We start from the raw sequence: 25,216 nt of genomic DNA, 5'->3' as shown, positions 1-25,216 counted from the left end.
TTTCCATCATCCCATTTTGAACCTTCTTAGAGGACAACCTTGAGAATTACTTTTTCTTCAGACGAGAGCACCATCCACCATGCAAGGCATACACTATGGCTATCTAATGATGCATGTCTAAAAATATACTAGGTGTCATACTACATCCTTAAACAGAAGTAATGACGCCCCAGGGACACAGTATTGAAAATGAAGCAGCAAAGCAGGCTGCAAGGTGAGTGCTCAATTACTATACAATACAGGATGAAGGTTAGTTTCAGGCCTTGGCAACAGGTTCCCATAACCATTCTTTAAATCTTCCAACTATAGTATTCAACTTGCATTGTTTTACAGACTAGCTGAGCAAGAAGAGAGTGTGAAAGTTAAATAAGACAGGCAAGAATTAGAATCCTATTCTCTCACATATCAAAGGCAAGTGTCATTACCTTGACAGCAGGTTAAAAAGAGTTGGTATCAATATCTGAGGATTTTTGAGTTTCTTTTTGTGCTGCAATAATTCCAGGATGAGGGTTACTCTTTGCCAGTAAGAACCTCCAACCTCCTGGACAGATTCTTGATCTTGTGATTTTCTGGGAACCGGATGAGACAAAAAGAAAAGCAAACACTGTCAATGCTAAGTACAAGCTGTTGTAACCCACTATGCCGCACTGACGGGCATCAGAGGGTCACAGTGGCTGCAAACACTCTCGGCCAGGGACAGACACGCTTACTTGTGCTGCATCTTTTGCCTCCTCGTCTGCTGAACTGAGCCTAAGGACTTGGCTTTATCCGGTGGCTCCAGTTCTATTCTGACTTGTTCAGCATTAACAGAAATCTAGAATATTAAGGAGGAATGGGTGACGAAAGGATTCCACGGGATACAATTAGAGCAGTTTACGTAGATTTAAAGAGATACAATGAAAACATCTGTGTCCCACTTTATGTCTCCCTATGACCCTAGAGCCCAGTCTAATACCCAAAGGGAAACTTCACTGACAATCCCTTATGTATTCCTTGGGGAATTTTCCATATACCAACAGCTCTATAAAGATTAGACACACACCAGAGCATATGATCACACTGCTCTATACCTTTATTGGTTCCACTTATCTTAGAAATCTAATAAAATATGTTATAATTCTGAGAACTGCAGAATCTGGATACTAGGACTTCACCATGCTCTTACGTATTTTTGTGAAAGAAAATTTCCCTAAAAAGCACAACAAAACAACACAGACGGTAATCAGATAGTTATTCAGACCTACAGCTAGCTTTCAATATACATATAAACCAGTGAGCAGATTCTCAATTCCATTCTGTGTGTCATTAAACAATGTAAATTAAGTAGAATAATCCGTGACCCTGCTGAACTTCAAGTCACCATTCCTTCCTGTTCTTGCCTAAGGAGGTAAGTAACACCTAAACTAACACACACCCTACCGTTCAAAACTAAATATTTCATACCATAAAAGTAATAGTGAGGACTTACAACTTTGATTTTGTACTTCTCTATGACCTACTTTTCTATGATTCTGGCTGCTGGGAATATCTGACTTCCTAAAGGAATTACAAAAGGGAGAAGGCTTAAACATGGCATTACTTGGAAGAGAATAAATATTAATAAATAAATGACAAGTTTGCAGCTTACCCCTTTGAAAACACTGCTAACAGTCTGAGAACAATGTGAATTCTTACAGTTCACCAATAAATCAAACAACACGCACAAAAGCTTCTGCTGAACCTTTTCATCTGTTATAGCTGCGAAAAATGGCCTCGTAATCTAGAGGAAGAAAAAAGGCAATTGAGATCAATGAACAAACTTGAATTCTAAAAATGATGTTTCTATCATTGTCTTACAATGTGAAATTGGCCCCCATTTTGTCAGTTTAAATGACTCATGTACATTATCCAGTTTTGCATATGGGTCAAATATATCATATTCCTTTGAAACATGTTCAGACCATTTTATTTTCTCGAAGGAAAACATTACAGATTTTCAAAAGCTTAACATGTTTTAATCTCTGAAGGTAATCACTGACCTTTTCGAGAGCTGTAATCTGAATGGTTTGCATTCCCGTGCTAAGTTCCTTTGTTGTGTGCACAGCTTTTATAAATATCTCTAGACTCTTTGGGTCCTTATGTAACAGGGAAGCTGAATATTCATTATATTTCCCCAGAGTGAGATGCAGGGCGACGGCCTCATCTTTCAGGACAGCTGTGGGCTCCTTCTGGCTCTTGTCTAAAAGTTGTTCAATCATTGGTAACAGCTGAGAAAGCACCATCTAAAGTTGGGGAAATTTATTAGTAAATAGTTATTTATACTGATGCAAGTTTTTGCTTGCTGTACAAAAACATCCAAAGATACGTTGTAAGATTAGAAGCTTAGCACAGAAGAAAAAAACCAACAGTAATGACCTCTTAGACATAAGGATAGCTATTAATCCAACTAAGGCACCCAGGTCCCTCATGACAGTTCAGTCTGTAATATTCAAAACCTCTGAATCTTTCAGCAGTAATAATCTGTGGGCATTCTAAGACTTTCTAAAAACAGGAAATACAAACTGAAGTTTTAGACTACAAAAATAAAATTAAGCTTTTCCACACAACATTTCCAATTTGGTATAACTAATATTAATTCAAATTATATATGTGTGAGTTCTTCAATAACCAAAGCTGGAGCCAGCAAATTATGGCTTGCAGGACACATTTAGAGGACCATCTGCTTCTGTAAATTTTGTTGAAAATCACAGGCACGCTCCTCTGTTTACATACTGTCTGAGGCTGCTTTGGCAATATGATGGCAAAGCAGAGCATCTGCAACGGAGTCTGTACAGCCACAGGGCCTAAAATTTTATTACTTGGTCCTTTATAGCAGGGATCCCCAGCCCCGGGGCTGGGCTGTGGCCCAGTACACGGGAGGAGGTAAGCAGCAGACGAGTAAGCGAAGCTTCATCTGTATTTACAGCTGCTCCCCATTACTTGCTTTACCGCCTCAATTTCTCCTACAGTCAGATCAGTGGTGGCACTAGATTCTCACAGGAGCATGAACCCTAACCTTAAAGTCAAGACGCAATATTCCAAGATGGCCACAAAACAGAGAGTGCACATTAAAGTAATGCACTTGAATTATCCTGAAACCACCCCACCACCCCTTCTGTGGAAAAACTGTCTGCCACAAAGCCAGTCCCTGGTGCCAAGAAGCTTGGGGACCACTGCTTTATAGAACAAGATGGTCAATTCCTAGTTTAAACTATACCAGGGATGACACAGAGCTGACACAGGCCATCTGTTTCCTTGCACCAGGACAATATAATGAAACGGCTTTTACTCCATGTTATCCCTCTTTTGAGCTTCACTAGTGGCTCAGTGAAGCTGAATTCACCTGTCAATGTGGGGGAGTTGGGTTTGATCCCTGGGTGGGGAAGATCCCCTGGAGAAGGAAACGGCAACCCACTCCAGTACTTCTGTCTGGGAAGTCCGATGGACAGAAGAGCCTGGCGGGCTACAGTCCACAAGGTCACAGGAGCCAGACAGGACCTAGCAACTGAACAGCACCACCCCTCTTTTACTTCTCCAGCTTGTAGTCAAGTCCCAAGATTGCTAAGGTCCAGAGGAGGTTGTGGAACACAAGGATAAGGGGCAGCTTTCTCTTGCTTACCAGCACAAACCATCACACAAGTGGTTCATAAACCTCTCTTTTGTAACATGGGCTTCCCTGGAACCATAGAGAAAGCTCTGGTTCTCCCCCTCACCTCTCCAGAAATGTACAGCCATGTATTTTTTAAAAAAGAGTAAACAATCTTGAAATGTACATAGACTTTTATGTTCAAATATTATTATTCTGTGGAGGATTTTCACCTGAGAATAAACACAAATTGCTTTTCATCAATGCGTTGTCACTGGTTTTCCCTGTGCTTTTAAAATTCATTTAACATCAGGTGAGTGATGAGACAGGGATAACACACAATTTTAAAATGGGAAGAAATGCACTACAGTTTGTTTTTTGTACCCTGTTATCTTTTTCCTCCACCTCAGCTCTTCTCTCACATTAATATGAAAGTATTCATGCCTGTGTATATATATAACTCTCACGCAGTCTTGTGCACACATGACCAATTAAAATAAGCTTCAGTAACATCACCTGGAATGGATAAGCCCACTTAAATTACACGTACCTCGTTATTGATGCCCTGAAGTACTTTCATCAGATCTCTTGCAATATAAGATGGGCAACTATATACACAATAAAGGAGGTTTTTCAAAGTTTCAGATAACTTCTGATGAGATTTCAGCTTCTTTTCACTCTGCAGTTCCTCAAATAAAGTTGTCAAATCCTAGGATACAAAAAAGAAAACTGGCTTAAAACTAGCTCTATGTACTACTCAGGAAAGATGTTTTCTCAAATGATGCAACACAGCTCACGATTTTTCATTTCCCCTTGAAACCTGAATAGGAAATGGTATCACTACCCATCTGGTAGCTTACGACCAACACTGGCCTTTTAGCCAGTGACAAGATAGCAGAAATGCAACATGATATTGCCATCTTTTTAAGATTAGGGGACAAAGATGTGCAGATATTGACGTATCAATTTCTAAATTCAATGACTTAGCTGATCAAATGCCCTGCAAAGCAGAACATCAACCAAGGGGAGAATGGCTCACGTGCCCACAACGGTCTGCACACACTCCATCTTCTCTGCCACTGAGTTTACCTGAACAACGTAGGAGGCGTCTGAGGTGATCTCCTCTGCTTTAGGAACCACATGATCTATGACCAGATGAAACTGGGATGCCACTCCACTGAGGGCCTGGAAACAGTGAATGGCAGCCCTGCGCACCTCTTTTATGGGGCTACCCAGATTAATGAGTAGAGATAGCACCACTAAAACCAAAGGGAAAAACATTTAAGTAACAATTGAAAACATTGAAACAGTATAAAATTTCAACCTTACCAAGAGGTACATGATGAAAGTTTTCCTCCCAGCTCAAACCCCCTCTCTGAAGTCACTGTTTAATCATTTGCTCACTACCCTAGAGAAATGCTAGATGTATACTGGTGTGCTTGTCTGAAAATACATGAGACCAGAGCACACATGTCCTATTCTGCACAGGGGCTGTCACATCTCAATGTATACTGGGAATGTTTCCCATACCAGTATTGATACATACACATCAATCCCTGGCTTCACAGATCTGGTAAAATGAATCTGTGAAAGCAACTCAATAAGGGTTTTTTGAGAGAGAAGTCTCTGGGATAAAGAGAATTAAATTCCTTTTATAGCAGATAGTTATTTATGCTTTATTCCATGCTATTTACTGGGGCAAATTTTGGTGATTTTTATCTTGCTAGAAATGATCCATTCTATATATAGTACTTCTGGAATGCCAAGAAACAGTATGACAAGCGTTCATACCTTTCTGAGGTCATATAAAAGTTAGACTTTCCTGGTCTCCAGAAAATTAATTTATAAAATAAAGCCAGAAATGAATGGCTGAAAAGTTGAATTCACACAAAGGGCAGCTTCAGCCCCAGGTATCTATTTGCTAAAATTCCCAGTCTAGAGGGGGCAGATCTTCCAGAAAAATCGAAATTCAAAAACAAATTCAAAGCACTAATTACCATGGTTACTATGTTCAAGTAAGAAACTAGAACCCAAGATAAGTCAAAACTACATTATTTAAATGTTAAATAACTATGTTATTTAAACAATCTGCTTTTAGGAATGTCTTTCCATTTAAAAATCTATGTGACTTCATTCAACTAATTTTACTTAGATTTAAAATAGCCTATTTTACATAAAAGTTGAAAAAATACTTGAGTTTTGCTTTTATACTTATAAGCTTACTATATCGATAGAGCATATCAAGCCAACAGCAGCCTCCAGCTTACAAAAGTTAAATGCTTATTCATTCAGCAAAGATTTGCTCTATGTGAGCCAGAGCTGGATACATGTTTTCAGAGAGAGTAATAAATGGTGGTTAGGTTCTCAAGTCACAGACAGAAAGTTAACACACACAACTACACTGTACTGTTTTAATACTGCAAATCCTTTTTCTCTTAAACATCATGTTTTTTGTAATTGTATGAAAACAAACACCAGCCAACACTCCTTATGGATATGGTATAGCTCACTGCAGAGAAGGAAATGGCAACCCACTCCAGTGTTCTTGCCTAGAGAATCCTGTGGATGGAGCAGCCCGGCGGGTTGCTGTCCATAGGGTCGCACAGAGTCAGACATGACTGAAGTGAGTCAGCATGCATGCATGCATTGGAGAAGTAAACGGCAACCCACTCCAGTATTCTTGCCTGAAGAACCCCAAGGACAGAGGAGCCTGGTGGGCTGCCATCTATGGGGTCGCACAGAGCTGGACATGAAAGAAGTGACTTAGCAGCAGCAGCAGCTCCCTGCAGACTCGCAGTGGAGTGGTCTGAGGACAGGGGCAGTGAGTAAGCACCCTCTGTCTGGGCCGGGGCAATGCTAGTGGTCCTCGAGCTTTCAAGCAGAGCGGAACACATCTCTCCTGCTTTTAACAGAGTCCTGTGACATGTCTAGGGAGCACAAATGCAAAAATACTTTAGGAAGGGGGAGGTGACAGAAAGCAAAGCAGCAGGAGTATGAAGGGAGTTCATCTTGCTGCAACACCACAGAAGTTAGGTCCTCTGTCATGCTCCCTACAAAGAGACATGGTCCTCAGAAGCCACTGCCTTTGATGCTGAAGAATAGCACATTTCATATCTAACTATAAAATCTAACTACTTGTGACTTTTTTTTTTAACTCACAAGTTTAACAGTGGATAACTATTTTCATAAAATATGGTATATCTCCATATAAAATATTCTGCAGACATTTAAAATATATATAATTTATATATTAATATAGAAAGATGCTTACAATGTATTCAATGAAAAAGTTTAAGAAATGTGCAGGAAGTTCACATCCAAAACACCTAAATACATCTTCTTAAAAAGTAAATCCAGGACTTTCTGGTGGTCCAGGATCCGCCTGCCAACACAGGGGACATGGGTTCGACCCCTGGTCTGAGAAGACTCCACATGCCACGAGGCAACTAAGCCTGTGTACCACAACTACTGAAGCTGGCGCACCCTAGAGCCTGTGCTCCTCAACAAGAGAGCCACCACAATGGGAAGCCTATGCGTCGGAACTACAGTAGCCCCTGCTCACCACAATTCGAGAAAGCCTGCATGCAACAATGAAGATCCAGAAAGCCAAAACATAAATTAAAAAAAAAAGCAAATCCATTTAAAAAAAGGACTGCAATTTTACAGTAAGCAGTGGAAAAAGAATTACATTCATGGGATTTACTTTCTAAGTAAAACTTAAAATTGTATCTATCTCACATATAACAAAATTTTGATTGCAATCATAATTATGTCCTCTTCCAAGGAGCTAATAAAAGAAAAACAGTGAGAAACTGTTCTGAGGAAAATGTAGGATCATTAACTTTGCTTTCACAGACCACTTACAAAGAGTGATTCGGGAAGACAAAATCAAGAGCATGTTCAAATTTCCCCCGGGCCACTCTTCTTCCTCTCATACTAAAATGATTGCATCATCCTCATCAATAACTCTCTCACTTTCAGTCAATATAAGGTCTGATTCTTCCAGATCCTCTTGTCAATAACTTTATAAGTCAATCCACTTTTCAAAATCATATTCATCAACATTATGAAATTCTGCATGTTTTGCAAAATTTACAATTTCACTTATAAAAAACGTAAGCTTTATTTTTGGCTGTTTCATTACTGAGTGCCCAACCTGAAAATTACTTTATACCAGATAAAATAGATAAATCCAGAAGGGTTGCCTGAATGGAGATCAATTTTATATAATCAATCACTTAAATGCTGAATTGTATTAAGATGGTTTGGTTTCCCTCGATAGCCCTGATACTACTCAAAAATGAACAGTTGGATAGATAAAAACCCAAAATTAATCACCTACCATTTTTGTTATTTGTTTTAGCAAGATTCTACAATTGACATTTAGAACTTAAAAGCAATATAAAAGTAACCAGAAACAGTCTACATATACACAAATACACACACACACACACACACACCTCTACAGAGAGACAGAGTGACAGTCTACATATACACAAATACACACACACACACACACACCCCACCCCCCTACAGAGAGACAGAGTGTGCACTCACACTAATAAAAACAAATTCTCCAAACCACAACCTTCATACACCTCACACAGAGAAAGCATCACCAGCTGGTCAAGACAGAACAGGACAAGGCTACTTGCAGTACCTGGAGAAGACGCAGATGCCAGCTGATGTTTACACTGCGCCTTCTGAGAAGAGAGCAGGGCGCAGCCCACATAAAGAGCTTGCGTCTGCAGCGCTGCTGTCACTCTGCAGTTGAGTGGGTTTGAAAGGCTAGAACCATAGGTCCATAAAACAGAAAAGAACTTGAATAACTGAAAAACATCTTCTAAATGTACCTGAAAAAAAAAGAAGACAGTTAATTTTACTCAAATAGTATGTCAAGTGTTAGTTGCTCAGTCGTGTCTGACTCTGCGACCCCATGGACTGTAGCCCACTAGGTTCCTCTGTCCGCAGGACTCTCCGGCAAGAAGACTGGAGTGGGTAGCCACTCCCTTCTCCACGGGATCTTTCCGACCCAGGTATTGAACCTGGTCTCCCGCGTTGCAGGCACATTCTTTACCATGAGCCACCAGGGAAGCCCTTTACTCAAATAAGTTGGTTCCAAATCTTTCCACTGGTGTACAATTACAAAAAACAATTTACTGCAATGTTTTGCTTTGTCTAGTCACTTAAAATTCATCTCTGCTAGGTACTTTAACCCACTGGGAAGAATGTAGACGAGTTCAGAGGACTTATTGGCAATGGTATTCAGAGGACTTCTCTATAATTTTGGGCTCAAACAATAAAAAGGATGAGGTCATCAAGCAGACAACCCAGACAAGAATGATGTTAGGAAGCCTCACTGAGAAAGTACTTTAAGGGCAGAGTGACCCATGTCAACTGTGTCAAACGCTTGTCTAGAGGTTAAGACAGGACAGAGAACTGACCACTGGGCCTGGCATCATGGAGGTCACGGTGCTGTGATGCAATCTCTCCACTGAGTGACTCTGCACAGCCTAAACTGCCTCTCTGAACCATAGTTTCTCTTTGGTAATGGCATCAATCAGCCAGATATATTGGGCTGTTATGATTATTAAACACCTGAGCAGGACTAATACATTAGGAGGCCGGCAGCAATGTCAGTCTCTGTCCAACCTATGGACTGCTGTCATGATTCAGCGCAGCTTTACCAGTCTGCCTCCACCATCACACACTTCACTGTTTAAAGGTCTGCTTTCTTTTTCATTAAAAACTGCCAAAACTGAAATAATCTATAATATCATCTTCAAAGGAAGAGTATGTCTGAAAAAGATGACCTGGTACCTTTATGAAAAGTTTCATCAGAACCCGAAAATGAACGGCATCGGCACCACTGAGAACCATCTCAAAGAGCCCAATGAGCAGACGCAGGTAGTCCCTGCTGTCTTCTTGCAGCTGCTCTGGATTCCACCACGTATCACCTACGGGCACGTGAAGAGAACGGGAAATGGCGCATAAGTTTATGTGAATACACTGCTGGGAACTTTTCATTCAAGACAAAGAACACTGTAGAATCAACACTTCAGTTTTCCACAGTATCACACTCAAGGGATTCACAGCCTGTCCTACCTTTAGGAAAAGATTTAGGAGCCTTTAGAGTATGAATAAAATTTTTCAGTGAAAACAAGAGTAAAACTGAGTCCTCCACGGCAATCTGCTGGGCAGTTTTGAGCTGTTTTACGTAATGTGCCCACAGCTCCAACGGTATCCCTCTGTCCATCATCAGCTCAAAATGCCATTCTGAGGAGATTTCCTGAAATGTGAAAGCAAAACAAAAACAGCACTAATTCAAAGGTGTCCTGAACATGAGTTATAGAGATGGACTGCAATGGCTGTACAATTGTGTAATTTGCAAAATTTTGTCTATACATGTATTTGGGTAGGGAGATTAGTTATTTTAATCAGATTTTTTAAGAGGTCTCACCATCACTATACACAAGAAAAGACACAAATAAGCTCAGCATGGCTTCATTTTATCTTTGTTTTCTTAAAATCCATCCCTAAATCAAATGTTATTCCTGTTAATTATGCTTATCAAATAAGAGTAGGCATGTTTCTAAACAGAAGATAAGGAAATGAATTTCTAAGAAATCCTTGAGGAGACTTTTCTCATTTCACACTTTGACTGCTGATCTGAAGAAAGTATTAATACATGGTCAAATTCCCAGATTTGCAGATGATTCTAAACAAGAAGCATAAAGTTAAGATGCAGAGAAATTACACTAAAATGCCAACAGGAAGCATGAGAAGTGGTGCAGGAAAATGACAAATCAGACTTTGTAAGGGAAGTGCAGAGTAATAACTTGGAAGTAAACTAACCCAAAGCCAGACTTTCAAGATAACAGCTTTTCAAGATAACAGCTTTTCAAGATAACAGCTCTGATAGTGGATTCCACTGGCTCAATGTGCTACTACAGCCAAAAAGATGTTCAAAACTTTCAGAAAGGGTATCAGATATAAGAAAACACATCAATGTATGACAAAACCCACTGAAAAATAAAAAAGAAAAAAAAAATAAAACAACATGTTATCTATCCATTAATAAAATGTTCAATTTGTCCACACTTTACCACTGAGAACAAGTAGAGTCCAGGTCACCACACATCCAAAAAAATAAAGAAAGAAGTTAAGAGGGCTCATTTGAACTACTTTTTATTTTTTTTTAATTTTTTTTTTTGGCTGAGCTTCATGGCTTGTGCAATCTTAGCTACCTGCTCAGTGCTCGAACTTGGGCCCCAGCAGGGAAAGCACAGTCCTAGCCACGAGACCACCAGGGAATTCCCTGGGCTACTTTTTTAAAAGATGAAGATTCATTTCTTTAAAGTTTACAAAAATTCAGCTATAATGGCTGTGATAGAACTTATAAAATCCTAAGAGTATAAGTGAATATGAAAAAGATAAGATTTGTTGAGCAACTCCTATAACAAGGAACCCAACAAATAAAAATGACACTATTATAAGATGCTATTTATGGCAGATATAAAAAGAAAAAAATCTGTAACCTCAAGGTGTGGTAGTAGGTAAAAACATCAATATGTAAGACTGTCAAAGATAATAATATGCTTGCAAAATCCAAATAAAAATAATACAAAAGACCTATTTTAGTAAACAACAGAACAAAACAATATTATTCAAACAGTAATGTATCTAGTGAATTTCTTATCATCAGATGTAGTTAATTATAACTTGGAAACTGGCCCAATAGAGATGACACAGAGTAGAGTCAATTATCAGACACAAACACCACAAACCTGAAATCCCACGCCTCAATTACATTTCCTGCAAAAGGAAGAGAGTGCCTAATTCACTACCTACTACTACAAAAGGCCACTTCATATTCTACTCCTAGAATCCAAAGACTCAGCATCTCAGCCTCCAATTTTCAGTTCTACTGTGATTGACAAAGTGGTCTCAACATTCAACTCTCCAGAGACTCTGCACTCCTACTTACCACTGTAGTAATGACACTTTCAAGCTTCTTTATTTTTTTCTGCAACAAACTGAAAACTCTTGTTGCAAATGGAAAGTGAGTTTCTTTCAAAGAGGAACAGCAGGAGACAAGCACAGCCATGACTAGGTGAAAAGTCACTTTCTGCTTCAAGCTAAAGGACTCCTTCTCTCCAACTCCTATTAAATCCTCCACCTTGAAAAATAAACAAACTCCATTAATGGTGGCTCTTGGTTGCATAAAAACAACTTTCTCAACCTCTGCCTATCTAGGTATCATTTCTTCTATATTCAGAGATGATAAATATAAAACCTTAAATAAGTAATAAGCACTGACTTCTGAGTAATTATAAAAATAATTTCAGAAATTATAATGAACATAATTGCACCTGCCAACTAGATAAATGTTTTTATGTTTTTAAAAGGTTTATTTACTAAGGCAAAAGAAAATTTCTCCTCTTTTAGATTTTGCTCTTTTAAGAAAAACATGACTTTAATATTTTAAATGAGAGGAAAAAAGGTTAAAAAGTATACATTATATTCCTACTGGTTCAATAAACAACCACGATGAAATAAATTCTCCAAAATGTTAAGGATTTCAAACTATCTGCAAGATATAACACTATATATTTTTAAAACAAAACAAAATACTCAAGAATGGAAAAGTTATTTTTTTAAAAAGAAGAATCTAGTAAAGTAACCACTGAGAATCCAGAAATATTCTGAGAAGGAAACCCAGGGGGTGAACTTCAATAGTGTACCTACCATCTTTAACATTGAAGAGGGATTCCCTGAATTTATATTGTCAGCCAGCAACTCAATCATCTTCTGATTTGCTACACCAATTAGTTCTTCTGCCTTTGTGCTTTTAATCACATTTTCAAGAGCTATTTAAAAAAAATACATATGTATATATAAGAATCGAACTCCAGGGGCTCTTATGTCACCAACATTCACTTGAGTACAGGGTAAGGAATTTAAAAGTTTTACAATCTTCCTGTGAAGGTTTGCTTTGTATTTTTCTTTTCATACAATTCAGAATTCATCAGTGGGTCAGCTTCCTTTTCAAAATATACTTTTCATATTAGCAAAAATTTTTAAAAATCTTGCTGGCAGGTAACATAAACAATTTCAAATAACAATCACTGCCCATTTTTAATTGTTATTATCTTCTTCCTTTAAAGTATCACTTGTTCACTTTTTCTGAAAAACAACTTCATCTCTTACCTTCTTTCCAGCCTCTTAATAAAGGATGCAAAGAGCAAATTCCTGATTTTGATAAATAAACAGCCATTTTCATCTCAGCAGATTCCATATCGTCACTGTTGATGACCATAAATGGCAACAGGTGCACCACCACCTGATTTGACAACTGATCATTTTCACCCAGTATTTCCTCTTTAATCAGGATGTCTGCTGCTATCTCAAGTACTTTGTACCTAAAAAATACATAAACACATTTGGTTGAGACACATTAGAGACTTCAGTTCAGCAAAAGCTCATCATTATACTTTCCCAGCTCAATTGACACTATCCTGATCTCTTTAACAAATACATTACTAAGAAACATCAAGACATCACTTAAAATCCATGCTAACAAAGGGGCTATTTGGGACATGAATTTTAAATCAATTCTGTCAAATCATTTTTTTTTTTTTGAAAGTGAAAGTCGATCAGTCATGTCCGACTCTTTGCGACCCCATGGACTTAGTCCATGGAATTCTCCAGGCCAGAATACAGGAAGATCCCTTCTGGGGATCTTCCCAACCCAGGGAACCCAGGTCTCCCACATCACAGGCAGATTCTTTACCAGTTGAGCCACAGGGGAAGCCCATTTTTTTTTTTTGAGAGATCATTAATTATAACATAAAACACAGATCACACTATATTATGTCTCAACTCCACTAGAAATCCAAGATTCACTCTTTTAAGTTCAAAAAATAATATCTGAACAGATATTCGGTTCTGTTCAACTACTTAGGATATAAAAACTTGTAAGATGCACTCTCATTCTCTAAAGAGCTTAGTCAGTTTTCCATGTAAAAAGCGTGTCAAAAATGAAATATTAAAAGCTCATCAAATATTACAAAAAGTGTTGTGTGCTTCTGAGTTTATTTTTTGTTTAATATATTTGTATGTTTTTAGTTATAAAGTATTATATTATTCTTGTAAAAAAAAAAAGACCCCACAAAATTATATAAAGTAAAAAAGTCGCCTCCCACCCTACTTCCCAGATCTTAGCATTATGTCATACATTATATTTCTTTTTCCATTTTTTTTTTCTTTTTCCATTTTATTAAGAAAAATTTCAAACACAGAGAATATTATGACCCATACAAACCCAAATAAAAGTGAACTTAATACAAGAATTTCACTAATCTATTTGTAAGAGAAGATATAAATACTTACCATCCCCCATGTTTTGAAAGTTCTGCTCTTCGAAAGAGATTCAGGAGATGTGAAACTGTCACTTCTGAAGTAAAATGTTGTTTGTAAATCTAGAGAGGAAAAAAATACCCATGAGTAAATTTTTACTGGCTTCAAATATGGGGCTTACTAAACCTTAAAAAATTATGAATTACAAAGAATTTATCTCCCCCGCCCCCCCAAAAAAAAAAAGAATTTATCTCCCAAGAATCCCAACATAATTTAAAACTTGTATGTGAGCAGTTTCTCAAAAGTGGCACTGAGGAGCCAATTTCCCATAAACCTCAGGAATTTACTATCAATGAAAAGCACCTTTCCATTTTAGAAGAACTTCTAGATATATAAAGCTGTGTAATCTAATTACTCCTATGTGCTCTCCCCAATTAAAAGTCTGTGATCTCAACAGAACATATTTCCAAAAAAAGAATAATTTACAAATATATTCCTGCCTAGAGGTGATTCATGTGAGAAGGGTAAATAAATATTTACAAGCAAAACATGCACTTCAATGAACTACAAAGTCACTCACCTCAAAAGCACTTACAGCCGACAAAACAACATCCATACTGTCATCATCTAATCGGGTTAAAATAGCTTCTTTTATGAAAGACTCATCGATACTCTCCTGAACAATAGGGGGAAAATTAGTTGTTGCTAAAATCTCTTGAGACTTTAAATTAGAAAGGAAGTATGGTTTTGTGAAAGGCATTCCAGAATTCCACTCAAGGAACACAGGCTCTGTTGCCCCTGGTGCACATTCAAAACTAAGGTCACGTGAATTGAATTTGCATTGAACCAGGCAATCTCTGGAGAAGGCAATGGCAACTCACTCCAGTACTCTTGCCTGGAAAATCCCATGGACGGAGGAGCCTGGTGGGCTAAGAGTCAGACACAACTGAGCGTCTTCACTTTCACTTTTCACTTTCATGCATTGGAGAAGGAAATGACAACCCACTCCAGTGTTCTTGCCTGGAGAATCCCAGGGATGGGGGAGCTGGGCTGCCGTCTAAGGGGTCGCACAGAGTCGGACACGACTGAAGTGACTTAGCAGCAGCAGGCAATCTCTAGAAGTCCTTTTTAGATGAATAACTGTTTGGTACAAACTTTTTCCAGTTTCCACTGAAAATATAACATGTGTAATTGAAATGCCATTTTTATTTTGTTAAAGTGAGAGAAAACCTACATATTGCGAGTGTAGAGAACCAGAATGTCTAGGTTGAAATCCTAGCTCTACCAATGGACAAGCTGTGAGATCTTGAGTAAGTTACTTAACTTTCCTAAGCCTCATTATTCTCATCTATAACACAGGGCAAATAACAGTACCTCCCTCAAAAGGTTGCTACAGGATCAAATAATACATATCAATGCTTAAAACAGTGCCTTAGACATCAGCAATGTTAAAATTAAGCATATTAATTTTCAGAGTTTTTATAAGGATGATGACATGCACTGATGACATGCACTCTGCCAAAAAAAGTTCATATTTTTCTTTTAAATTATGAAAGAAAATAAAATAAAATCATTCACAAAAAAAATATTAGACTCCTAACCCAACTGAATATAGCTCTGCCTGTAGGTGGTAAAAAGAAAAAAAAAGTAAATAATCCTATAGAAGAAAAATGTAGATCAGAAGGGAAGGTTGGGAAAGAAAAAGTAAAATCCTTCAAATCTACAAAACTAAGTCAAGGTATAATGTCAAATTTTCCTCAAAAGCTAACAAGTAGTCCAATAGCTCAATCTGGAATTCGAGAACAGAACCTGTGTCCAAACATTAATGGAGAAGTGAAAGGAAATCAATGCATGCGAAGACAGACATTAACTGCAATTACAGTACTAAAGCCTGTAAGCTGAACGTACATATACACTGCCCTTCACTGAAAAGCAAACAAACCCAGGGTAGGACTGGATTAAGAGTGAAAGAAGGATGAGAATCACTTCAAGAATATTAGGAGATTTCAGGAACTCCTTTCTTAGTCTACTCACTGAAATTTTCCTATTACAACAAAGAACAGTAGTCACTGAGTTTACTTATCCTGTAAGTCAGTAAGACACATCTACCAGCAATTTATGAAAGAAACATAATTTGTACCAGATCAGGAATGAATCAAGCAAAGCAGTATTTTTCAAATATGAGTACATCAACCATTTTAAAAAGTAAGTATAACTCTTAAAAAATATAAAATAGAATATTTTCAAAATATTTATAAAATTGTAAGTCAAAAGCTAAACAACTAAAAAAAAAGTCATCAATAAATTTAAAGTGGTAATTATGATTAGCTGAAATTAAATTCTACATGCACTAATGAATCTGGTTTTAACGGCCAAGACACAAGTTTAGAGTTCAGCCTGTTTACACTGCTATGTGCTATGGAGAAATGAATTTCTCCTACTGTTTGTCTCTAGTCCAAAAATTTCCCAAATATGCAAGTGGCAGAGCATGAATGAGGTGATTTTAGATATTATATAGATGAACATTTCCGACTGTCCTAACTATAATAAAATGTACACACAATTAGCACTTCAAACTCATGAAATAAAAGCTATGTGAAACAGATGAAGAGGATAAAGAAGTACAAGTCTGCTAGGTATAAATTCAGTGAGTTACAAGGAATTAATTCATAGCACAGGGAATATAGTCAATATTTTATATTTACTCTGTATGAAGCATAACCTATAAAAATACTGAATTACTAAGCTGTTCACATGAAATATAATACTGTACCTGAAACTACTACAACACTGTTGGTTAATCGGCTATACCCCAAAACAAAATAAAAAGGTAAAAAAAAAAAGAAATATAATACTTAAATCAACCACTGTTGTTGTAGCTTAGTCACTAAATCATATCCAATTCCTTTGTGACCCCATGGACTGCAGCCCACAAGGCTCCTCTGTCCAAGGGATTTCCCAGGCAAGAATATAGAAGTGGGTGGCCATTTCCTTCCCTAGGCGATCTTCCCAACCTAGGGATCAAACCCAAGTGTCCTTCCCTGGCAAGCAGATTCTCTACCACTGAGCCACCAAGGAAGCCCCAAATCCACCATATTTTAAGAAAACAAACAAGTCTACGTGAAAAAAACAGCGAGTCCATTTAAAGGAAGCTAAAAAATAACATCAGTTGTAAATTAATACAACAAAAAAAATGTGGCTGAATGACTAAAGTTCGGAAAATACCACTCTAGTCAAATCATTGCAAAGTCTTTGTAAAGTATTATTTTGGCATAAAAGCTTTATTTACAAATTACGTCAGCTTCTGTACTTATTATTTGGAGTCACCAAAATTTTAAACACAAATGAGACTTCTAGGTACCAAAACTGTGAACAGGGTTCTAAAAGCTATCAGTCTGATATCCTCAAATATGTTCACGCTAAGTAAGACTGTCAAATTCAAATTTCAAAACTGATAACTCAGATAATTTGTGACCCTCTATAAATTCATTCCTAATCCCAGCTTGAAAAACTCCCAATTAAAGCTAACCTAATCATCTGCAATGTGGAAACATACTGATAACAAGCTGTTACTAGGAAATGAAAGAAAGTGAAAGTCACTCAGTCGTGTCTGATTCTTTGCGACTCCATGGATTATAGAGTCTGTAGAGTTCTCCAGGCCAGAATACTGGAGTGGGTTGCCCTTCCCTTCTCCAGAGGATCTTCCCAACCCAGGGACTGAACCCAGGTCTCCCACATTGCAGGTGGATTCTTTATCAGCTAGGACACATACAGGTTAAAAATGGTGGCTTCCAGTATGTATGGTCCTAAATTTTTGTCCAATGAACTCGCATCTGCTTTATTAGGTTTACCTCTATAATTAAACAATATTGATTCTAGGTGGTAACTTCAATTTCTTACTCTAGAATTACACTGTTCATCACAAGGATAAAAACATCACAAATGAAAGCTATTTGACACAAACCTCTGGTGTGGTCATGACATTTTTCAGATGATTAATGGCCAGAAGTCTCACAGGAGCAAGCGGATGATTCAGACTGAGCAACAAGGAGGTATCAGAGTCTGCTAAAAACTACAGGATTCATCACAATTAGCAAATGATCTCATCATTAAATCTGAGCAGCATATAATCAAGAAGAACCCAAGAAAACCACACCATGCTGACATATTCAATAACCATCTAATTTCAGAGAGTAAAATGCAAAGTAAACCAAAAGTAAAAAGTAAAGCAAAATCTTTGCCTCCAAAACACAGTATGATTTGTAAATAGATACAAAAATCTGTACTGCGAATGCTGTGATTTCACGTATACTTGTGTCTATATGTAGGTTTAAATCAGTGAAGTAATTTATGACGTGATTCTGTGTTCTTTATGTATATCTGAACATATATACATAAGTTTTATATGTAAGTTTGCAAAGGGAAAAACACCTAAGATAAACCACTGGGTATTAGGACCTAGATGAAAATATATATCAAAAAAATTGATCACTGAAGAGAGAATGCATTTCATCTATTAAGAAAATGATGTGATACTGCACTGGAGTTGTTGACAACTTCATTTATTTATGTAATTAGACTAAGAAGGGGTCTATCAACCTGTGATCTGCAAACAAAATACCACTAAAGATGAAAGTCTAATTATGGAAGAGAAACACCAAAACAATCACATTTCTCTTCATAACATTTGTTTTCAAGGCAAACAATAAGAACTATTTAAGTATCTAACTTCTAGCATAAAGACTTGGGGCAAATTGTCCCTAGAAAATTTCTGAAGTCCTAACATAATCATGAAACAAAATCTATTTCCCTTTTCCTAATCAATGACTTAAACAGCCACATGTGGCTGGCGGGTGCTGTGCTAAGAAGTGAAGATACAGGAGAAAGATAAGGATCTCTAGAAATCTAAGTTAGGCTATCTTTTGGTGACTGCTAATGAGCACTAGACATAAAATTTACAAACAACACTTTTCCTGAAATAAGCATCAGGTTCAGTTATTTAAAAATTACTGTACCTTTCTGCAATTATTTAATTCCTGCCTCAGAGTCTTACTCTGTAACTAGGGCAAACTGAGTAAATCTTCTCTCTCCATGGAACTTCTCAAACAGGAGTGAAGGAGCAAATTTCCTTCCCAAGCTCTCCAAATAATCCCATGAATATCCGTGTCACAAGTCCCCTGAAGAAAAAGTTACCTGGTACTTCCCTCCACTGGTAGAGAGAGAGATAAACTGGTGAAAAAGCTCCTGCTTCTTCAGGTCTGTAATCTCCTTCAGACGTTCCTCTAATACAGCATCTAATGTTTTGGGGTATCTGGGATGAAATCAAAGAGTCAGTTCATTATTCTTAATACAGTTATTAAACTACACAGACCATCTAGGTATAAAAGAAAAAAAAATCTAACTTTTTAATATTACTGAGATTAAAACTTAAATTTTTGACAAACGGAATATGTAAAACCAAATGACATTGATCAAGTTTGTTACTATGACTATTTCAACAACAGTCTATATAAAAAATTATACTCTCCAAAGCCCCCATACAACCTTTTTCCCTCTTATATTTCAAATATATTTAAATCCTATAATTGGCCCTCCCTGAAAGGTAGAAAAGAAAAACAATCCCTTTATAATTCTTTCACTATATTAAGTAACTTGTAAATCATCTCTATAAAACCAGAGGTACACATTAGTAAGTGCGCACAGACACACACATACAACACAGCTTACCTGCTTTCTAAAAGTCTGATAAGTGGAAGAAACTGTTCATTAAGCAAAGATACTTTATCAGAATCCATTTTGTCCTGGGAACTATATGAAATATACTCTTCAAAAAGAAGGCTGCAAAGCAAAGCAAATACCAGCAGGCGAGTTACTATGCATTGAACACCTACTACGTACTACGTGCTTTAGAATGTATTCTCTCTGTCAGACCTCCACAGGGTAAAAGTTAGATTAATTTTACAGATACAAAAACTCGGACTGAGAAGTCTCATAATTTGCCTGAGGTTAAACGAGAACAGCAACAAGAGGCAATACTCAGTGAGCACTATTACATCATAAAAAGTGGAGCAGTTTTCAGTCCCTGTCTGAGGCCACAGCCAAGCTCTCAACAGTACTTTGTATATTTAAACTCACTTGATTCACAACCTGGGAGCAGGGTGCACAAATGACACACCCTGTAGACAGGTGTGCCCAAGGATACACAAAGACGAAACCAGACCCACAGAGCCTGCCCTTCAGAACTTAACTGCTCCACCTGCCTGGAGGTGAGAGGAGGAAGGATTTAACTTATGTCTGGGCTTCCCTGGTGGCTCAGAGGGTAAAGAATCTGCCTGCACTGCAAGAGACCCAGGTTCAATCCCTAGGGTCGGGAAATCACCTGGAGAAGGAAATGGCAACCCACTCCAGTACTCTGGCTTGGAGAATCCCATGGACAGAGGAGCCAGGTGGGCTACAGTCCATGCGGTCACAAAGAGTGACTGAGCAACTAACACCTCCACTTTTTTGACTACTATGACGACATTCTTTTCACCGTATCAAGTTGCCCTTCCAGCAAGAAAAGAAAACGGGAGACTCTCAACTATTTTTACTTAGTGGTTTAAGTTTCTTAATGACATTTATTGATTACCAACTGTGATATATTGTTTCTTGCATTTTGGTCCATTTAGTACGAGGAAATTTTAAACAACCAAAATTACATATAATATAACCCAAATTTATCTTCACTATTAACTCTGCATGATCCCATATATACACTAAAGACAAACGAGAAATTACTTCTTTTTCTGTTGCCACAATCACTTTACTAAGTGCCTGCAATTAAATGAACATGGACAAAGCAAGAAATACATTATAAAGGGATACTGGAAAACTGTTAACCAACCCTGAGAAGGAGGATACTAAGCCACAGAAATACAAATATCAAAAGCATATCAAAAGTAAGAGCTTACCCAGCCAACAAATGGTCTAAGTTGTTCTTCAGGGATATATTTGTAAGTATGGCTTCTAAGAGTCTCTTATAGATTTGACCATCCATCTCTTCCGTTTCTTCTCCTTAGCATACATAACAAATTAAAATTGACTGGAGAAAAATGTTTTTGCATGTGCATACTATTAGGTTTTTTTATAACAGAAAATCTTTCTATAGGAATAACTTTAAAACATATATCCACACCCAGCTTTATACCTATTTTCAATTCACCTATTTGGTCATTTGTATCTTTTAAAATCATTTTGTATATATTACCCTCATTTATCCTTTACTTGAAATCCTCTATATTTTTTAAAAACAAGTACTATCATGCCTCTCTCATTAACCAAACAGAAGTCCAAAGAACACAGTCTTTCCCCAAGCCACATTACAAGCAGTGAAGCTGGGACCTGAATCTACATCTCAATAAACTATCTGAATACAGTCTAAACTTTCATCTCAATGCCTCCTTACTGAACCCAGAGCTGTCATCTTCCATTATGTAAGACTGAATGTTGGCCCTGACTTCATTACTCACCATCTGAACAGGAAATGAACCCTTTCATTTGTGCTAGTCGTATTTCTGAAACTTGTATTTAAATTGAGATTGGGTTAAGTAAACCTTGTTTTCCAATAAATGGATATAACTTTAGAGACGACTTTCTTAGTATGTCTTAGCAAGAGCACCAAGAATGTCTTCCTTGTCTTTCCATACTTATTGAAAGGTGAAAAACATAGAATGTCAATAATCACTTTCTAATTAACTTCTGGCCTTTTTTTAAATCTGGATTTTCACACATGAGATTTTTCTTCTTATATTTTCAATGACTCAAGGGAGAAAAACTTTTTTGGGCAACTAGATATTTATTGTAAAGGAATCACTAAATTTTGTTAAATATCTAGATGAAAAGGGAAAGTTTGACTCAATAATGTGTTTTAACTGTTTTAAAATAATTCCAGTCTTTTTTCATGTAGAAACTGTAAAAGAACACACATTAAAAAAAAATACTATCTACAGAGTGTCACAGAGTGAAGTAAGTCTGAAAAATGAATATTGTATATTAACACATACACGTGGAATCTAGAAAAATTGTACAGATGATCTTATTTGCAACAGAAATAGAGAAACAGATATAGATAACACATGTATGGATGCCAAGAGGGAAAGGCAGCAGGCGGGAGGAAGAGGGAGACTGGGACTGACTATACATACTACTGGTCCTTTGTATAAAGTAGGGAACTAATGAGAACCTGGGCTTCCCTCAAGGCTCAGCTGACAGATCATCCGCCTGCAGGGCAGGAGACCCGCGTTTGATGCCCAGGTTGGAAGATCCCCTGGAGAAGGAAATGGCAACCCACTCCAGGATCCTCGCCTGGAGAACCCCACGGACAGAGGAGCCTCACAGGCTACAGTGCACAGGGTCACAAGAGTCGGACACAGCTTAGCAACCAAACCACCAGCACCAATGAGAACCTACTGTGTAGCATAAGGAACTCTACTTAACGCTCTGTGGTAACCTGAGAGGGGTCCAAAAGGATACAGGTGCATTTATAACTGACTCATTTCGCTGGACAGCAGAAATTAACACAGCATTGCAAAGCAACTTCACTTCAATAAAAATTAATTTAAAAAAATACTGAGTGTATCACTCAACTAACAAGGTTCTCCCTTCAACCAACCTGCTCCCCACCCTAAACGTTTCTCATGTCAGAAAAACAGACAAATTACACAAAAAGAGGTGGACAGCAGAAACGCTAGATATCTCAAAGATATTAACCAGGGTGTGATTTTTATCGTAAGAAAATCAAATATGAGAAAGTAAGTTTTTTGACACAACAAGCAAAACCATTTACCTGTAACCTGATTAATCATGGAGACGACCAGATGGGGAAGCATGTAACGCAGAAGAGGACTAATGTCGTATTTTTCAGAAATCCCGTGAAGTAGTGTAACAAGATCAGGAACATTACACAAGTGAGGAAATGGCCTTTGAAGAAGCAAGGACATAAGATGTTGACTTTACATGTTAGAAGACAATGAATGGCAATTTTTTTAAATAGCATAAAATTTATCCTATGAAAAAAAGTACTCAAAATAACTTCATTCACCTCCAGCTATCATCATTCTCAATTCAATCGTACGTACTTTTTCCCCAGGCTCTCTGGCTTCTGTCTCTGAAGGACCACTATCAAGCAGCTCAATCCATCCTTGATCAGAGAGGGAATTCTGGTCAGTGTCCTGATAATCTGTGAAGCCAAGGAGTTAACGAAGGTCTCTTCCATGGTCACTTTCACGGAAATCTGACATATTATCATGTACGTTGCAGCTCTGTAATCTGGTAAAGATGATTTCAATCCCTGAATATTTTTTAAAATATAAGGAAAAGTGACAAACTATGTTATTTTAGCCTGCTGAAAATATTACTTTATTCTGATAAATTGGAAGTGTCATAAATTAGAGGTGAATACAACCTAAAGCACATTGAGAGTCAACACTCCTTGGAAGTGAAAAATCAAGATGTTGGCCCCCTTTCCTGAGGGGACATGGAAATAAACAAGATTCATGGATGACAGAAGGGATCTCAGAAGGTCTCCCAACTCAAATATCCACTACACATGCTAAAAGAACAAAGGAGTCCTCTCTTGTATGCAAACGTTCACCTGTGTAAGGGAGACTTCCATCAGAAACAAAACACTATCTGATTAAAGACAATAACTTGGGGACCCTGGTGGGGGGGCTTTTGCAGTTCGTCTATGGGGAACCTGGAAAGGCAGGAGGCTATGAGGTACTTGGGTAGAAGAAACATCAAGAAGCAGAAGTCGATACAAAAAGAATTAAAAGAGAGCCTCTGCCTTCAAGAGATTTTATAATCCATTCTCTTTTAAAAACAATTTCACTTTTTCCTTTTTTTCTCAAAGATTTTCTGATTTAGACCATTTTTTAAAGCCTTTACTGAATTTGTTACTATATCACTTCTGTTTCAGGTTTTGGGATTTTTGGCCACAAGGCGTGTGGAATCTTAGCTCCCTGACCAGGAACTGAATCTGCACCCCCTGCATTGGAAGGCCAAATTTCAACCACTGGACCAGCCAGGAAGTCCCCCAGTGTTCACTCTTAAGGAGCTTCCTAACTAAGATTCCACTCTGGTAAGTTTTTAAGAAGTCATATTTTTTACCTAAAAATTAAATTTCATCAACCATCTGAAATAAACTGCCAATGTAAAAACATTTATGCCTAGGTGAAATTTTCAAAAGCAAGAAAATTTCTTCCAGTACAAAATAATCTATTTTACACATAAGCAGGGCCAACCTTTTGAATATATGGAAATAGCTTGGCAACTACGTTGTCGGATAAGTCCTCGGCAGCCACAAGAGCAGACACGATGGTAGATGCATAGAAACTTAAGAGCACCCTCAACTGAGTGGAACTCCCAGGATACTCAGCAAAAGCCTGGAACAAAAACCACAAACCAAACACATTTAGGAGTGAAAAGCTAATGAGATATAATTATGAAAATATTTATAGTTCTCCTCAACTACTTCAGGCTGACATTTTACTTTTACCATATAATATTAAACAATTAAACATGGCAAGAATGAACAACCTTCCTGACATTTTTAGACTGTGTCTTTGTTTAAACAGTCGCTGTAAAGTATTTGGCAAGGAAGACAATAATTTATTTTTGTAGAGAAACAGCTTTGGTGGTGAAAGATGGATTAAGCTGCACATGCTCCACAAGAGGAGAGCACTTAACAAAAGGCACTTCTTCGAAGTCCCACTGCTGCTACAGAAGGCCCTCATTCGCTTTCTCCAGGTCGAGGAAGCAACATGCTAATGGAATTACACGTTCATGAAACAGCGTACTACTCACCTTCACAGATTTTGTCACCAGACTACAAATGAAATCCATGAATCCAAGATCTTTGTAGCAGTGGGTAACCAAAGTTCCTTTAGCTAAGGGCACTCCAGACCGCTGTTACAGAGAGGAAGAACCAACTATTAGTAAGGATAATTCATCAACTCATCATTAAAGTACCTACCAAAGTAACAGCTTCAAACTGCTACAGTTCATTAATACAAAATACAGTCTTCCATTATAACTGGTGGTAAAGAAGAGATTAACATATAAAATTGTGCAAACTTCAGAAATTCAAAAGAGAAGGGCCAGCAATGAGTGTGGAGGTACTCAGTGAAAAATGGTTACTTATCATGTGTTGCATTTTGATATGTATTTATCTAAATCCAGATTCTCCAGATTCTTAGTAACTCTACCAGTTAGACT

The 25,216-nt window shown here is 37.6% G+C and overlaps 1 protein-coding gene across 3 annotated transcripts in view; it reads right to left on the bottom strand.

The window, feature by feature from the left end:
- HEATR1 (HEAT repeat containing 1) overlaps positions 1-25,216 on the bottom strand; it is a 47,452-nt gene that overhangs the window by 17,715 nt on the left and 4,521 nt on the right. For all 3 annotated transcript variants that reach the window (XM_065922245.1, XM_065922247.1, XM_065922246.1), the window contains 22 exons: positions 24,806-24,907; positions 24,244-24,384; positions 23,080-23,291; positions 22,788-22,921; positions 20,914-21,016; positions 19,691-19,801; positions 19,157-19,274; positions 17,928-18,035; positions 14,544-14,639; positions 13,997-14,085; positions 12,815-13,026; positions 12,353-12,474; positions 11,592-11,783; positions 9,710-9,893; positions 9,425-9,561; positions 8,265-8,457; positions 4,694-4,863; positions 4,155-4,313; positions 2,019-2,261; positions 1,628-1,759; positions 711-814; positions 426-569 (listed from right to left, as the gene is read on the bottom strand). In XM_065922245.1, the coding sequence (XP_065778317.1) occupies positions 426-569; positions 711-814; positions 1,628-1,759; positions 2,019-2,261; positions 4,155-4,313; positions 4,694-4,863; positions 8,265-8,457; positions 9,425-9,561; positions 9,710-9,893; positions 11,592-11,783; positions 12,353-12,474; positions 12,815-13,026; positions 13,997-14,085; positions 14,544-14,639; positions 17,928-18,035; positions 19,157-19,274; positions 19,691-19,801; positions 20,914-21,016; positions 22,788-22,921; positions 23,080-23,291; positions 24,244-24,384; positions 24,806-24,907 (3,206 nt within the window). The remainder of the gene's footprint in view (positions 1-425; positions 570-710; positions 815-1,627; positions 1,760-2,018; positions 2,262-4,154; positions 4,314-4,693; positions 4,864-8,264; positions 8,458-9,424; positions 9,562-9,709; positions 9,894-11,591; positions 11,784-12,352; positions 12,475-12,814; positions 13,027-13,996; positions 14,086-14,543; positions 14,640-17,927; positions 18,036-19,156; positions 19,275-19,690; positions 19,802-20,913; positions 21,017-22,787; positions 22,922-23,079; positions 23,292-24,243; positions 24,385-24,805; positions 24,908-25,216) is intronic.

Source organism: Muntiacus reevesi, chromosome 2, assembly GCF_963930625.1.
Source record: "Muntiacus reevesi chromosome 2, mMunRee1.1, whole genome shotgun sequence".
Classification (NCBI taxonomy): domain Eukaryota; kingdom Metazoa; phylum Chordata; class Mammalia; order Artiodactyla; family Cervidae; genus Muntiacus; species Muntiacus reevesi.
Note: the sequence above shows the minus strand (reverse complement) of the source record. Positions and strands in the feature narration are given on the sequence as shown.